At 58.1% G+C, this 16,983-nt stretch overlaps 2 protein-coding genes across 7 annotated transcripts in view; one reads left to right on the forward strand and one right to left on the reverse strand.

The window, feature by feature from the left end:
* Positions 1-1,544, forward strand: part of Wdr25 (WD repeat domain 25) — a 133,261-nt gene extending 131,717 nt beyond the window's left edge. For all 5 annotated transcript variants that reach the window (XM_028858075.2, XM_028858076.2, XM_037210836.1 and 2 more), the window contains one exon: positions 684-1,544. In XM_028858075.2, coding sequence (XP_028713908.1) covers positions 684-905 — 222 coding nt within the window. In that variant the 3' untranslated portion in view covers positions 906-1,544. The remainder of the gene's footprint in view (positions 1-683) is intronic.
* A 4,637-nt stretch (positions 1,545-6,181) lies between these two features.
* Positions 6,182-16,983, reverse strand: part of Begain (brain enriched guanylate kinase associated) — a 35,220-nt gene continuing 24,418 nt past the window's right edge. For both annotated transcript variants that reach the window (XM_037210841.1, XM_037210840.1), the window contains 5 exons: positions 13,422-13,583; positions 12,194-12,260; positions 11,548-11,655; positions 9,852-9,935; positions 6,182-8,844 (listed from right to left, as the gene is read on the reverse strand). In XM_037210841.1, the coding sequence (XP_037066736.1) occupies positions 7,225-8,844; positions 9,852-9,935; positions 11,548-11,655; positions 12,194-12,260; positions 13,422-13,583 (2,041 nt within the window). In that variant the 3' untranslated portion in view covers positions 6,182-7,224. The remainder of the gene's footprint in view (positions 8,845-9,851; positions 9,936-11,547; positions 11,656-12,193; positions 12,261-13,421; positions 13,584-16,983) is intronic.

The raw sequence follows: 16,983 nt of genomic DNA on the forward strand, positions 1-16,983 counted from the left end.
CACCATTGGTCCCCAAGCTTCCAGCCATGCATCTCCAGGGCACATGGACCCTCTGGGCACTCTGACTGTGTATGTGAGGGTCCATTCAGGGGCCAGGCCACATGCCCAGCCATAGGCAGGAGAGCATGTCAGTTCCCATGTCATGGGGTGGGAACAGGAGCAGGGTAGGACAGACTTGGGAGCCATTTCTCTATGTACCCCTTTCCTGCCTGAGGCCCACTTTGCTGGCCTGGAAGAGGCTGGGGACTCACTGACTACTTGGTGCGGAACCTTAGCTCTGCAGAAGCTACTGCATCTGGGTTCCATTACCAGGACATTGTGGTTAGATGCTGTCATCTATGAAATTTACACTCGAGTGCTGTGCATTTGGGCTACAATACAATAAAATAAAATAAAATACACATACTGTTTTAAGTAAGTTTACATTTGTGTTGGGTATTCACGTACTGGAGACCAGCAGCCATGGGCCATAGGTTTGATGTGACTGTTGGGGCTAGTGACCTTGGGATACCAGGCCACCCCACCATCCTGTAGCCTCACAGTTACAACTCAGCCTTTGGCCTTGGGGTCACTAGGTGTAAAGCCAACCCCGTGCTTGGCTGCTTCTTGGCCTCAGCTCATCCTTTGTAGTGTGGGGTCCTAGCTACCGCCTCACCGGTCGCCGGCTCTGTCTTTCTCCACAGGTGGAAGGCTATGCTGTGGGCTGTGAGTGCTCCCCATGTGGTGACCTGCTGGTGACAGGCAGCGCTGATGGCCGGGTTCTGATGTTCAGCTTCCGCACTGCCAGCCGGGCCTGCACACTGCAAGGGCATGCTCAGGCCTGCCTTGGCACCACCTACCACCCCGTGCTGCCTTCGGTCCTTGGCACCTGCTCCTGGGGAGGAGACATCAAGATCTGGCACTAACTGGCAACTGCGACCCTGCCCCTGGGTGGCTGACACTGAAGTTGACTGGAGGTGCAGGGGGGCTGCCCGGCTGCCTGCTGAGCCTCAGTGACTCATCTGTAAAATGGGGCTGAGAAGCTGTCTCAGGGTATAAGGACTGCATTAGTAAAGGCATTTGCCAAATGCCTGGTGATGCTCAATCAGTAAGTGTGTGTTCTATAGTTTTTCTTAGTGTGATTTTGAAATGAACACATATCAGCAGCCCCTGTTACCTTCATCCTGCGGGTAGGGGGGCTTGAGGTGGGATTGTCACCTGCTGGTCCCGAGAGTGTTATCCTTGGGACACTGGGGCTCTGGGTCTTCGATCTGCCCAGGAACTCTGTGCAGGAACTCCACGGGGCCCTGCTACTCGCCTGCTCCCTACTAGACACCAAAGCCATGCTTTTGCTTCTCCCTGGTCACCTCTCTGGTCCTCTACCCTGCTGCTTGCCCACGGCCAGGTGGGAATCTGTGCTGGCCACAGCTATGTGTCTATCCTGGAAGGGGTGATGAGGAGAAGCAGGGTCCCAAAAGCACCTTCAGGAACTGACTGGGCTGGGTTAGGAAGTGTGGTGGTTTGAATAAAAAAAAAAAATATGGCTCCCAAAGGCTTGTGCATTTGAATGTTTAGAGAGTGAAACTGTTTGAAAAGATTAGGAAGATTCAGAGGTGTGACCTTGTGGAGGAAGTGAGTCACTGGGGATGGACTTTGAGGTTTCAAAGGCCCATGTTAGGCCCGGTCTTTCCCCCCTACTCTGTCTCCCTCTCTGCCTTCAGATCAGGGTGTAGAACTCTCAGCTACTGCTCCAACACCATGTCTGCCTACATGCCGCTGTGCTCTCCACCATGATGTTAATAATCTCTGAAACTGTAAGCAAGCCCCAATTAAATGCTTTCTTTCATAAGAGTTACCTTGGTCATGGTGTCTCTTCACAGCAATAGAACAATGACCAAGACAGGAAGCCTAGCTCCTTAGGGACCTGGGCGGGCCCATGAGTCTCAAACACTACCAGAATTGTAACTGAGAGATTGCCTGATGGCCCAGGGACACAATTATAGGTTGGGGTGAGGGACAGGGAGGGGAGGAGGGGAGGAGGCCTGGGACTTGGCAGAGTGGTGCATGATTTCACACCTTACCCCATTCTACAGTCTAATCCCAGGCAAGACCTGCCTCCTTCCCTCTGCCCCAGTTCCTCACCTGGGAGGCCAGAAGTCAAGAGAGCAGCCTGCAGATGCGTTGGGGAGCTGGAAGAGTGTTGGCCATAGTGAACCCAAGTCTGAGGCCAAAGGTGGCTCAGGGATGCTGTGTAAGGACGTTTAATTTAGTGTCCAAGGCACTGAGGGGCCGGTCCCACCAAGGTAAAGCAGGTCAGGGCCCCAGGCTGAGGCTTGTCCTAAAGCTCCAATGTCCTTGCTGCCACAATAGGTCAGCTCAGTTCCCTCTCCCCAGGCTGCCTCCTCTGTGCTTGGGTGCCTCTGGGCCTTGTACCCACTATCCTGGCCCTAGGCTACTGTCCTTCCCCCATAAGCATACCCTCTTCCTCATTCAGGGAGCTACAGGGAAGCAACAGAGCCTCCTTCTCCCTCAAGCACTGGCTTCCACCCTGTGCTATCCTGTGTGACTGACACTCAGGTATGGAGTAAGCTCCCTGGGCAGAGCTTTGTGTCCTGCTGTGCCCCTGGCACATAAGCATGCAATGAATAACTGCCGTGTAGCCTGTCGGGACCAGATTCGAACTTCGCCTCTGTGTTTCCTTCGTTACTGTGTGGCCTCAGGCAAGCTGTGCTCACTCATTGTCTCAGTTTCATCCCCGGAAGAGCATCATGGGGCCTGCAAGCAGTGGGTGCTCAAGATGCTTGCATCTGTGGCTGCCTGTGGAGCTGAGCCTGTGCAGGTGGATCCTGGGGCCAGGTCCCATTCTAAGGTCATGAGTGGCAGGCCAAGGGCTGCTGTCCCTCCTGCTTTCAGGGTCTTAGCAAGGTCCAGACTTAGTCCTGGCAGAGGATGCTGGCAGGGGGCTGCTTCCTTCCTTCCCACTTGACAGACTCTTGGGAGCTTTAGCTCAGCTGGCTTCTGTCTCAAGCCCTACTAGACTAGGACTCCTTGCCCAGGCAGATGGGGAGCTGTGATCAGTATCTCCCAGCATGAGCCAGAGGACTGGGGTACTCCCTGAAGAACTCAGGGCCCCTGATGGTGTCTTCGTGAGTGTCTCCCCAGTTGCAGGCCTGAATTAACTAGAACGCAGTAGGCCCAGCCTCTCCCAGTGCCCTCCCCAGCCTCCTCCAGCCTCTCCCAGTGCTGCCCCCCACCCCCACAGCTGCCATCCCAAGGTTTCTCCCTACCCCGGGGTATCTTCTGATTACTGTCCTCACTGCAGTGTTGGCATCACCACTGACTGGCTCTGGTCGTCAGGATTTTCCAGGAGGGCCAGCGGGTGGTTTTAGGGGGCTTCCCTGTCTACCTCAGTGCCCAGCCCCCTTCTGCCCATGGAGCCCTGATCAAACTCTGGGCCTGCCCCCCGATGCTGTGGGATTTGGCTTCTCTGAACCTCTGCTTTCTCAGGTCCACAGTGGGCCTGTAGGGACGAGGGTAGAGGAAAGAGTTCTACAGACTGTCGCCCTGTTGGTATTGCCAGGACAGACAGACACCGTTTGAATCTTCCATGCTCTGACTCAGGTCCAGGGGAGCAGTCAGGGGTCTCCGGGAGTCCCATTGTGGTTGTTTCCTGGTGCCATCCCTAGCGTCTGGTTTGACCCCGTAGGAGCTGGTGCCCCATGGTTCCGGGAAGGAGGGCAGGTGTGTCCCCTGCTTCCTTCCTCTGCTCTCTTCAAATGTCTTCCTCCAAAGAACATTCAGGAAGATTGACTTTGATCCCAGCTGAGGTGTCGGGAGTTCACCATTTGCAATTTAAAAATAGGAAAGCTAAATTTGGAAAGCACAGAGCAGGATGAACCTGGAGTGTGGGTTCTCCCTCCACCCACCCTCCTGGGCCCAACTCACCCCATCCCGCTTTCGCATCTGCACCCTGCAACATCAGATCAGAGGTGCCCTGGGAGGAAAGCAGCCCTGTCTAGAGATGCCTCCACAGGCTGCATCTGCTGCTGGCTTGTTCGCCGAGTCAGGTTGTGACTGTCATCTGAGTGGCACTAGCAGGCAGCCCCCCACAGTGCGTGGCCATGACCCCCAGTGGCCTACTGAGGAGGCCTCTGTTCCAAGGGCAAGAGGCATGCTGGGACCACCCATCCCTGAAGCCTGTACCCTTGACACATTTTACTGCCCCTCCAAATGACTCTCTATATTCCCTCACCCCAGCTGGACTCCATACAGGAGTTTGTCAACTGTCTAGAAAGCCTCAGGAAAGGGCCAGTGTCCTTAGGCTACAGAAAGGGAAGTTTAGCCCTACCTCTGGTGATAGCCAGCCAATGGGAGCATAACCACATACTGACTGCCCATTGGGACTCGAGGGGCGGGGGCATGGACGTTTGCAGGGGTTGAGCACACAGATGGGCATCATTAAAGACTAGGCAGGGTCTGAGTGGACACCAGAGAGGGTGGTCTGTGGATGAGGGGGCCCCTACCAGGGCTCACCTGGTGACATGGGTATATGGGTACTGCCAGGAGCACCTGTCCTCTGTGGTATAGGCACAGAGCATCTGGAACTGGTAGCTCCAGGCTGAGCCTGTCAGGGAGGCACCTGGAAGCACTGTTTTGGAATGCTCTAGCTCTCATTTTCCTAGGCCTTTGCTGGAGTTACCTGGTGAACGCCTATCCATTCCTCAACAGCCATATTGAGCCTCTCCTGACCCTGTCTTCCCTCTCCTCTAGAACAGGGGACTTGTCCTGATTTGGATTCTAAGAGGCCCTTGTGCTACATCTGCCTCCCTTCCTCCCTCCCTCCCTCCCTCCCTCCCTCCCTCCCTCCCTCCCTCCCTCCCTCCCTCCCAGTCTCTGACTAGCAGAGCCAGCATGGGGCTGGATAGGTGGCTGTAACACAGAGGACAGGAGGAAAGCATCAAACCCAATTCAGGGAGTGCCGTGGGCCAGAGTGATGCACAGCCCTGGGGCCGTGCTGAGACAGCAATATTCAGTACTGTGAGAACCAGATACCCCGCGCTCTGGCCGGTGCCAGCTTTGAAGGCTAAGGCAGAGCTGCAGGGCGCGGAGCTGGGATGAAGTAGTTCTCGACAGGAGAGGCCGGAGTGTCCACAGGAAGCAGATGGAAAGCCTGTCTCTCCTGCAGGAAGCTGCCGCCATCCTCGGCTTTGTAGAAAACTCACAATGCACTTTCAAGGGTTGAGTGAACGTGTGGCAGATAACCAGGCGCACAAAGAAACAGGGTAACATGAACAGGAAGCGGAGACAGATCCACGGAGTCTATGTGGTAAAAGTGCCAGACCCCAACTTTGAAATGGCCACTGGCTTTACAGAAATAAGGGGTGAGCTTGAAAGAAACTGGGGAACAGGAAATTGGATGAGGACACTGAGCATCTCTACCACCCCAACAGCACCTGGACATGGCAGTAATTGGCACCTGGAATGGAGATTCAGTGGCTCTGTTTGGCAGCTGAGGGACATAGGAGTGCATGAGCTAGAAGGCGAGCTGTGTGGACCCCTGTAGGGTGAGTCAAAAGGAGAGACACACAGCAGTGCTGCTAGAGGACGGATGTGGAGGCTCCGCCATAGTTGGATGGCGGTCCAGAGGGACAGAGGGGAAATGGGCAGAAGGTTTTTAAAGAGTGACATGAGGTTTCCTGGAACCGATGAACCCCACACAGTCACACCCTAGGGAAACCACAGCCAAACCAAAGAGAAGCCCATGTCCAGCTAGAGGGAGAGACACAACCAAAACAGGAGTGCCACATTCTTCCAAGAAGCCAGGAGCCGAGGGACGCAGAGATTGCTAGCATCAGGCCGTTGCCGGAACTGAGACATTTCAGAAGAGTAAGAGTGGACCTTGTCACCAGGAGACCCAGTCCAGCTGAAGGCAACACTGGAGGGGCTGCCTCGGAGAAGGGAGCCAAGGAGAGCGCAGGGGACAGCCTCAGGGGACACTGAAATGCTGAGCCAGCCAGGTGGCCAGGCAACCTGAACACTAGGTGAAAGCTTGGATGCTGAGCCTGGGAGGCTGCCAGGCCGGGAAGGGGCCCACCCTGATAGATTGAAAGGGACTGTGGAGGGACACCGGTCCCTGCTTCTGGTTAACTGGTTAACACCAGGAAAACAAACGAACAACAACAACAACAAAATACCATGAACCTGAATTCTTTCCATTGCTGTGCTTTATTGGGGAATGCGGAATACAGTACTAATTGACGGCAGGCATGCATCACAAGTCACACTTGCACAAAGCGGTAGGTAGGGGGTGCGGAGTGGGGCGGGGGTGGGAGGAGCCTCATATCTGAGGTAGAGTCAGGTGGTACAGGGAGGGGGTGGGGAGGAACAAGCACCGGCTGTTCTGGGGGTTGGCCCCTCTTGGGCCCACAGGCCGGGCCACAGGGGAGCTCAGGGTGGATCAGGGCAGAGTGCTGGTGCACTGTGAGACGGGTCCCGGTGCGGGTGCGACTGGGAGACGGGTGCGGGTTCGACTGGGAGACGGGTGCGGGTGCGACTGGGAGACGGGTGTGGGTGCGTAAGACAATTTCTGCGCCCTAAGTGGCTTTAGTTCCCCTTCTCAGTGGACAGAACATCATGGCTCCCTTGCTGCTGGCTTTCTAGCTTCTCCCCACTCGTGGAGACTGGCCCCCCTAGGGCCCCCGCCTCCCCTTCCCTGGGGCAAGCCCCACACACCATGTGGGGAATGCCAAGGCTGCCATCCAGAAGCTGGAGGCAAGTGCTTGAAGAAACACCCTTTTCCCTACAAAAATAGTTTCACTTACAAAATGGGGAAATGCTCACTTCAGGGGAGGGCGCAGTGTTTTCTGGGTAGAGGTTGTAGCAGAGGCTGGGGTGAACAAGACGAAAGCAGAGAGGGTTTGCTTTTTCAGGTTTCACTGGGGTGTTTGTAAGGGGTGTCAGGAGGAACTAGAGTTCCTTAGCAGGGGTTGGGCACGTCGGGGCTGACTACTCCCTCTTTGGGGCAGTAGGGGTTGGGCACATGGGGGCTGACTACTCCCTCTTTGGGGCAGTAGGGGTTGGGCACGTGGGGGCTGACCACTCCCTCTTTGGGGCAGTAGGGGTTGGGCACGTGGGGGCTGACCACTCCCTCTTTGGGGCAGTAGGGGTTGGGCACGTGGGGGCTGACCACTCCCTCTATGGGGCAGGGTAAGGTGGGGGCCCCTGACTGCAGCCTGCTGGTGGCAGTCAGTTGAGCAGGGTACCGTAGAGCTGGGCCTTAGTGAGACTGTCCTTACGGCTCAGCCCAGAGCCTCCAGTCCTGGGGAAGGCCTGCTGGGGGCTAAGACGAGCGGGAGGGTGCATCTCGGGAGAGGCCTCCATGGAGCTGGGCTCCAAGGAATCCCTGGAACCTTGCTCAGGCTCAGGGCTGCTGCCAGCCCCACACAGCTGCATCCGGAGCCTATTCCTCTCCCTACCCCTGCCCCTATCTCTCTCACCGGTTGCATAGCCAGCGAGAGGGTCAACGGAACGGCTGGGTCTGAGGCTCAGCTCCCCACCTGCTCGGAGGAAGCAGGGCTCAGCCAGATGACCCTGGGAGAGGTCATCGCCCTCCGAGAAACTATCGCCTTTGTAGGAGGCATAGAGGGGGCTGGCTCGGCCCTCAGCGCTATTGCCCGGGCTGCCGCCGCCAGCTGCACCGCCTCCGCCAATGTCGCCGCCACGGCCACCGCCGCGTCCACCGGCGCCACCGCGACCGCCGCCGCGGACATCGCGGACATCAGGGATATCGCGGACATCGCGGACATCGCGGATATCGCGGACATCGCGACCATCGCGGATATCGCGGACATCGCGGATATCGCGGACATCGCGGACATCGCGGATATCGCGGACATCGCGACCATCGCGACCATTGCGACCATCGCGACCATCGCGGCCGCCGCTGCCACCGCCGCGGTAGAAACGTTCTGAGAAGGGCGAGTCGCGGCCTCCGTTGCCCGCCTGGTAGGGATAGGCGCCGACATCCTCCGCGTTCAGGGGTCGCCACTGGCCTCGCATGTCGTCTCCGACAAGCCGGTCACCGCTTGGCTTGGCCCGCAGGCTCCACAGATTCGGAGGCATCAGAGCCTGCTGGGGACTTGGCGAGGTCGGGAAGCGGTAGGACTCGGCCTGGTACGGAGACACTGTCCGAGCATAGCCTGGGGCTACCTGGCCCTCGAGCGGGGAGGCCAGCGTAGCCGAGGCCGAGGCCGAGGCGAAGCGAGGGCTGCTCCCATAGGCGGCGGCAGGTGGCTTGCGGTTGAAGAGCTCATCGCGGCTGTTTAGGTAGATGGCCTGCTGCGAGGCGGTCAGCGTGCTCGCCTGCCCGTGCTCCTTCTCCTCGGACGTGGCGCTGAAGCTGGAGTAGGAGCTGGACGTGGGCAGCGAGGCCGCGTAGCCCGGGTAGGCATCGCGGCGGCGGAAGGCCTCAGGGTAGGCCGCCGCCCCGGCCTCCTCCTCCTCTGCCGCGCTGTCGATGGAATTCTGCTCCCGCAGATAGCCCACGTCGGCCATCGGTGTCTCCACGCTGGGGCGCCGGTCATGCTGGTGCTCTTCAGGGCAGTAGAGAGCCGCGTTGCTGCAGTAGATGTCTTCCTTGTACGGGGGTCGTTGGCCCGACTTCTCCTCCACTCCCTCGCAGAAGCTCAGGTCGCAGGCAGAGGCATCCGACAGGTGCGAGGACAGACTTCCAGGGTCTGGCTTCTCCAGCACCTTGGCCAGGATGCACGGGGGCACGCAATCAGCGCAGGCCTGATGGCACAGCGGAGAGCTGCAGCCATGCTTCTCCATATGCAGGCTCACACACTCCTGGAATTCCAAGGGCAGCTGGAAAGGGCATGGAGGAGAGGAGAGGAGAAACAGGTCGTAGTCAGCAAAGCGGCTCAGCCCTGGCCCCGAGGCCAGGGCCACACCCGCATCACCAACAGACAGACAGACAGGCAACAGCCCCCACCCCCAGGTGTCTCACATTACAGTGGGAGCCAACTTAACTCCCAAGGACAAAGGGGTTCCCCATCACCTCTACCCACCCACCCTACTCCAATGGGCCTAGCAGAGACTGGCTAGGCTACTGTCCGGCGCCTTTCCTGGGTCCTGCCTAGTGAGGGGTGACTTGTTCTTGCTGGCCCACAGTGTCTGTGCCCCTGCCCCCACCCCTGTGGGCTGCTGAATGAAACAGACGCAACAAAGACTGAGGGGGCCAGTGCCAGGTGCCAAAGGTTTCCAGGAGTGCCTGGTGGCAGGTGGTGGTGGTGGTGGTGGTGGTGGTGGTGGTGGTGGTGGTGCGTGGTGAGGTATCCTGCTACTGTTTGATCTATTTTGTGAGTGTTGCAGGTTTGGCCAGGCCTGGGGAAAGGCGACATGGGCAGGAGTCTGGGTAGAAGATCTTCTGTGCATGTGGGCCAGGAGGGATAGTCTGGCCAGGATGGTCACAGGCAGGCAGGATGGGCTCTGTCTAGTCCAGTTTGGGTACCAGGCAGCCTAGGGCTGACTAGGACTCTGCTAACTAGCTCACTCTGTGTGCCTTCAATGAAGCCTGTCCTTGATGTCTGTTTCTTGCCTCTGGTATGGGCCTATACCTCTAATTGTGCAGCCTCCAAAGGTGTGTAACCCAAGTGGGTTAGGGTGGCCCTGGGGAGTGTAGTGTGTGTGTGGGGGGGGGGCACCTTTCACCATCAGGAAGCCAGGACCCAGGTGCACCAGGGACGAGGGTTCAGGCTCACCGGGTAGCTTCTTCTTGGAGGGTGGGGAGAGGCTTCGGGGTGGGGTGGCCCAAAAGGAGCCGGGTGGTCCTGGGACGGGGCGGGCCTGGTTGTGGGGAGGGGACACATTACCTCAGACAACTTATGGACCCTGCAGTGGTTCTGGCTGCACTGCAGCAGCTGGGCCGCTAGATTGCAGTCCTTCCTATAGTGCTCCTGGAAGACAAGAGAAGGCGTTTGGCGCGGCCGCCCTGGCCCGCGCACGCCCGGTGCCAACAGGGCGATGGGAGGTGGGGGGGGGAGGGAGAGGGCAGAGTAGGCAGGGCAGCTGGTTCTGGCCAGTTCCTGTCCAGGCTCCACATTCTCGCTGCAGGCAAGGGCCTGTTTTGACCTGCTGGTGTGCGGAAGATGCCCTGTCAACATGGGACCCTCCACAGGCTGGGACAGCCACAGGTGGGCCCCCCCCCATCAGCCCCGAGCCCCCAGAGGTTGGTCGGTCGATCGGGTCCACCCTGTCTGGGTTTCCTGTGCCTCTAGCTCCTGGAATCCCTCCAAAGATGGCTGGGTGGGAGTGCTGGGCACAAGTCAGGGACAGGGATGCACCTCAGTCCTCCCACCCTCGTCCCCCACTTGTGCTCATGGTATTGCCTGGCCTTGGGGCTAATTGCCAGGCTGGGCCAGGATCAGGGTAGACGTGTGACCCCAGGTGCAGGAGGGATGCTGTTCCGCCTCCCGAGCTGAAAACAGATGCAGACAGTAGGAACAAGGGGTGCTTCCACCTTTGGAAATAAATCTCTGTTGCATGTGCCTATGTTGGGCTGTTCCTTCTGCTCTCCAGAAGCCACAGCTGTCCAAGGACCTACCTGCACTGGCCAGAGGGCCCAGGACTAATGCCACACTCAACCAGGACCAGTGTCCTGAGCTACCCTCCCCCATCCCACCTCTGCACCGGACTTGCACGGGGGAGGGAAACTGGGTCCTGCAGCCCCTCTCAATTCCTCCCTGACCTGCCTAGGAACAGAGTCGAAAGTCATCCCCCATGAGACCCCACAGCAGCTGTCACGGGAGCCAGAAGGCTGTGGGCACTGCCCAGCCAGCCCAGATCAACCACTGTGAGTAGGGGATACCTCTTGGAGAGGCAGGTGACCTTGGACAGAGATGCACACTACAGTCAGGCTCTCTGCTTGAGCTGTCTGTGCTTTGGACCTCCCTGCCCTACTCTGGGAAGGGCCCAGGCCACCTGGCCACTGAGGGCCTAGTCTTCAAATACTTCCTAGGTGACATGCTCTAGTGGAACTAGCAAACTGTCACACTCAGCTGGGCACCTAGCACTTCTAACAGGCCACTCAGACTGTTGTACTGTCTACTTTCCCACCTGGACTTAAAAATCCACAAGGGCAGCCATTTTTCTTTCCTAGGTCTGTCTGTGTTGGTCAGACCACAATCTCAGAACCTCGTATGATCTTGTGGCAAGGAGCACAGGCTAGTTAGTGTGTCCACAGTCAGCCCAGAGGGGACAGTGGGAGGTGGCTGGCTATCTCATGGGGCCCCTTTGGATATCCACACAGCCGTGAAGTTGTAAGTCTTGTGAGGGTGGGATGGATGGCCTCCTGTACCTCATCTTCAGTCCTTCCATCAGGGAGACTGTTCTTTCCCAGTTACCCTGGACACCTCCCCAAGTCCTCACTGCCCTGCCCCTCCCCTTGTTCAGAGCCAGGCTGGAGTTCCTCTGAATCAGAAAGGCCCTGCCTGCCAAAGCTCCCCCTGGGAAGACCCCCGAACACGCCTGCCACATCCCTTCCAGGAGCCAAATGCACACGGCACTCACGTTGTCCTCCGACAGCTTGTCAATGGTCACCTTGGCGTCCAGCAGGTGGCTGTTGAGGGCGACAATCTCATGGTTCATCGCACGCTTCTCTTCCTCATAGTGTTGGCCCTGGTAATAGGGACAGAAGAAGGAGTGGTCAGTGGTTAGTGCCAAAGTCCAGCAACAGCTGTTGATGACAAGGTGCTCAAAAAGCCAATGGTGTAGGAGTTAAGACCACAGATTAACCCGGGTTTAATCCCCATCCCACCGAGGATAAACTGGATTAGCCTAGGCCAGTCCTTTCACTGGGCCTCAGTTACCTGCTCCTGATGTCCTGCTTTTGAGGTGCAGAGTATGGCTTGCCCTATCATCTCACTCAATGAACTGGGAGAGTGATGCTCAGCATGGCCCAGCCCCTACCTGTCCTGCCCCTTCTGGTCTCAGCTTGAAGACAGACGGGTACTGAACACCTGTCACTGAACAAGAATAAGCGGGAACCTCGTCCTAATATAGGGGAGGTCCAGAACCCCACAGTCATGCCCTGTGCTGCCGGCACAGGCTCGGCTCCCCTGGATCCCACCTCATTTTTACCCTGACAGCACCTCTCACTCCAGGGAACAAGCCACAAGGGGCGACTCAGTGAGGACAGTGTGTGCTGGGGCCTCACCATCCGGTACAGCTTATCCTCCAGCTCTTGGTTGATCCGCTGCAGCGCCAGGTAGTTGCTCTGAATCCTGCAGCGGGAGGCAACAGGGTCACCGCTTGCAAGGCCTGACCTTCTTACAACCCCAGCAACCTCACAACCATCACGCTTAACATGGCTGCCAGGCAGCCAAGCTTGTCCCACCAGCTCTACCTGATTCAATGTCTGCGCTTAAGATCGGATCCAAGCTAACTTTTGTCAGGGCTTCTCCTAGGCCACGGCCAAAGCCACATTGTTCTGTCCCCACACTGTAGGGCTCCTTGGAGAGAGGAGGGAGGCCTATGTGCACAAGAGCCTGTCAGAGCTATACTCGGGTCCTGGAAGCTGGCAGGGTGGTTTACATGTCAACTGCACACTAGAAGGAGACACATGAATGTGTGGCCCTGGGATGAGTGCCAGGGACCAAAAAGACATGGCCCTACCCGGAAAAGCAGGAGGACATGGAGGGATATGATCTGGGCTTCTATTGCTGGTGGCTGTGGGACATGGTGGCCACGTGTCCTCCAGACAACCTTTGCGGTATTATTGCTATCTTGCCAATGGGAAAGGGACACAAAAAGATGCTTAATGCAGTTAAGTGGCAGAGCTGGGACTTTAACCAAGGTTTGGCTGCACTGCCCAAGCTTGGCTTCCACACGGCTTGGTGGTGGCGTTCAAAAGCCCAGAAGAATGGGGCCATTTGAAGAGGGACAAACTGCCCTCAGGACAGTGCCAGCTGCTTCTCTAGGTATTTAAAACAAACTCCGCCAACAGCAGCCTGCGTCCTCTTTGTATTTCTAAGATGGAGATACCCACGATAGGGTTTAGAAAAATAAATGCCAGAAGGCAAATATCTTAAGAATCTGATCCCCCTCTCAATGCATCCTGAGTCCCCAAGCCACTCAAGATCCAGATTCTACATTCAAGTTCATCTCAGGGGCTTTTGTGGCCAGTGGGGTGGGGTCTGGAAGCGTCCCCTCCTGTGCCGGCGCTAGCTCATCCAATGTCAGAGCAGGGGCACGTATGAGGGGGTGAGAAGCCAGGCCTGGAAGAGGGCACTGGAAGAGCCTTGCCAACGGCACCAGTGGGCCGCAGGTTCAAGCCCTAGGTAGGCTGCCCTGCTCGACGTTCTGCCCACTGGGCCGAACACCCCCAGAGCTGGCACTGTGATGGTCTAGCTCCTCCCCCCTGCCCACCACGGCCCCGCCCTTACTTGCGCAGTCTCTCGGTAACCTTGTCCAGCTCCTCCTGGGCCCGGCGCAGCTCGATCTCCAGGTAGTGGCGCGTGGAGCCGAACTCCGTCTCCAGCTTCTCCAGCCTATGCGTGGTATAGGACAGCCGCTTGCGCAGCTCGCCCTTCTGCTCCTGCAGGGCACTGCAAGACACCAGGCAGTTGACCAGGCCATGGCACCAGCGAGCTTGGGGAAACTGAGACCACGCTGGCCAGCCAGGCATGCCGAGTGTGTGTGCACTCAGGCATACCCCCTTCTCCCCCGTGGCGGCTGTACCAGCAATCATGTCCCTTCAGGGTTCAGGATTCTGTGTTGCCCCCCACCCCCGCCTTCCCCCCCCCCCGGGTGTTCACACTCCATCCCACCTGGGCCCCAATACCCAAGAGTGTAACTTGTAGTAGACTTGCTGTAGGTAGAGCGCAGGAGGGGAGCTCAGATGCCATGTTGGAAACCTGGGGGCAGGGGGCGGCAGGTACTGTAAGTCCTAACTGTGCCCACAATATGTGCTGTGGGACTTACATTCAAGGGACTCCCGTGCGCCCCCCCCCCCCGACTTAAAACCCAGTGAGGGGTGTGGAGGACAGGCAGACACCATCAGAAGCGTCTTCAGCCCTGTGAGTAAGCTACACGTGTCACAGGCACACTCCCAGCCACCCCCCCCCCCCTTAAGCATTCCTGGATTTCTGCCCAGGCCTAAGGAAAGGGGGTGCGTCCTCCTGAGAGTCAGTCCCCAAAAAAAGAATCCAAAGTAGCAAGGGAAACCCAAAGGCGAGGCCTTGCTGCCCACACAGGCGCGGCTGCCAGGTGTTCTGCTGCCTCACCCAGCTGTCTCTGTGCTGCTCTCCTCCAGGCAGCCCGCCCAGCTGCACCAGCCCACTCCAGGCAGGCCCTCCCTCCCTTGTGGGGTGGCACGCTTCCTGGAGTACCGACTTCATCCAAAACAGAGTTGCAGCGGGCAGCGGCAGTCCTGGAGGTTGGGAACTCCTGGCAGGGGCTCCTGGCCACAGACTACGGGAGGAGGCTATGCCCTTGGGAAGAAGTGAGAACACGGTCCATCTGCCGGGGTAGCCCCCTCAGCGCGAATCCTCACTCTCCTCCAGCCTCCGGGCCGGGCTCTTGGGAAGCTGTACCTGTAGCATGTTAGGCCTTTGCACTTGGCCCTGACCTTTTCTAGGGCCGATGAGGTAGCCTGCCCCAGGTGTCTACAGCCACCGATCTCTACTCAGTTCGGACCCTGCCCACACTGGTAAGCCCAAGCCAGAGTCACTACATCGTTCCTCTCCCCTGCCTTGGGAGACCTCAGGATAGGTAGGAAAGGAGCTCCACGGTGCATTCGGTAGTCTTCTAGACCTGGGGCGATTCACTGGTCCACCAGCACTTCCTGCCCATGCCCTCTCAGCCATCACAGCCACCTACCCTTCCAGGACAGTTGTTGGCCAACAGAGCCCCAGCTGCTACATCTCCAGCCTGCTTGCTCCGGGGGCTACATCACCCAGGTCCCTGGCCCAGACACACATCATCAGTCAGTCATTGCTGGTGGTGTCCCCATGGCATTTCTTCCCTTGCATCTGGCACCATCCTACCTACAGGCCTTTGCCTGGTCTGCCGCTGCACCTTGGGTCATGTTCAAGACTCATGGCCCCCACCAGCCACAGCCAGCACCTTCTTGGGCTCCACCCACCCGAAAGTCCGTGTCCCACTGCTTCCAGCCTGCCTTCTGGACCCAACCGCCTGGAGAGGGCCAAGGCAAGTCCTCCTTGTCCCCTCCCTCACACCTGGCCACACCCTGGCGTCAGAAGCTCTGGAGGGAGGACCCTGGTGGTTACTTGGGTGTTGCCAACATCTCTGTCCAGTGTCCTTTCCTCCCACAAACTAACTGGATTCCTCCCAGTGCCTCAGTGTCCACACCCATAAAGCAGAATGGCATTATCCACATACGGGAGCACAGCTGTGGCTCGCACCTATGCTGGCACAATGGGGTGGGATGGGAGTGGGGGCTGCCAGGCCACTGGGAGATTAGGGTAAGCTGTAGGCTCCTGGGCTCCTCAGGGGTGAGGATATGGCTGGCTAGGTGAGCAGCTGGGTCTGCATTTCCTAGCACCCAGACACAGCTTCTTCTCTCTCTTTTGGGGGCAGGTGTTATTTCAAGTTTACAAGTTACAGTCCATCAAGTTGTCAAGAGGAGCCATGGAAACAGCCCCTTCACATCTGCACAGGGGAGGGGCCGAGGAATTGAGCTGCCAGAGCCCCACCCTCCCCAGCAGTGAGGGGAGGACCCTGGTGAGTGAAGGGCAGCTGTAGTGTGCCATGTCTTGGTCCTCTCTTCCACTGGAAGCCTAGGCAGGCATTGGCGTGCCCACCCCCAGGGTTCCAAGAGGGGCCTGAGGGAGCTTCTTTCCTTCTATAAGGCCTCTCTGCCACTCACAGGGGTCCAAAGATGGAGCTGGGCTGTAGGGACAATGTATTGTGAGCCAAGAGACCCTCTTCTGAGCCTATCTGTCACAGGGAGCTGGACGCAGACATGGGACACAAGTTCTGGGACAGACTAAGAGACACCAAGAAGTGAGGGTGTAGAGGTGGAGACAACAGGTGTGTTACCTCCCAAAGCGAAGGGGAGGACCTGGCCAGGCGGCCCCGTAGGACTCGGGGCTGCCTGAGGCATGAGGGCACCCAGGTGCTGTGCAGCCCATGGGTGAAGAGGACAGAGCTACTCAGAACATGTGGGGGCTCAGGGTGGGGCTGCAGCCCCCAGCTGAGGCCAAGAGAGGAGGATTGTTGAGGAGCAGCTGTGTGTATCTGATAGCCCTTGTGGTAGCTGTGGAGGCTCTGAGCTCTTTGGTGGAACTGAGCCTCACTGTGGTAGGGTTCTTTGGTCACTGGCTGGGTTTATTTTGGGGGTTCTGTTCCCACCCACAGGTCTGCATCCTCTGTCTTAGCCTCAGGTATGTTGTAGGGAGACAGTGCATACCCCCACCCCCTGGCTCTGAATCTGTCAAGTGCATGTCCTGTCCTGGGGCTGGGCTCCTTGTGTGCATGACTTTCTTCTGAGAGAGGAAAGGAGGGGCAGGGGGCTCCTCTCTGCAGGGAGGCCACACTGGTTGATGTATAAAGAGAGCTACATCGGTGTTCTGCAGGTTGTGGGATCTGTGATGCTAAGGGTCTCTTCATCCTTTGCTGGGACCCTGCTCACCCACCCCTGCCTGTGGCTAGGGTGGGCTGGACAGTGGGTAGGTATAATAAAGGACACAGGCTTGCCTCAGCCCTACTCTGGTGCCGCCCCGCTGGAGGACAGTACCGCACATGCGTGCCTGCCATAGCGCCAGGGCCTGCCTGGAACCTTGGTGGTCAGGCCTGACACATGGACTTGAGGGAACACGTGTGCATGCATGCTCAGGGCGGAGGTACTGTCAAGCAGCCACTGAGGTGCCCCAGTAACACCCACAAGGGCGCCTGGCTGGCCCGGAAACGGGGCTTTCAGGGAGGGCTTCAGGACAAGGCAGATGTGCCAAGAGCTGCGTACTCCCATTGAAAAGACTCGCTGCA

Source organism: Peromyscus leucopus, chromosome 14, assembly GCF_004664715.2.
Source record: "Peromyscus leucopus breed LL Stock chromosome 14, UCI_PerLeu_2.1, whole genome shotgun sequence".
Taxonomy (NCBI): Eukaryota; Metazoa; Chordata; class Mammalia; order Rodentia; family Cricetidae; genus Peromyscus; species Peromyscus leucopus.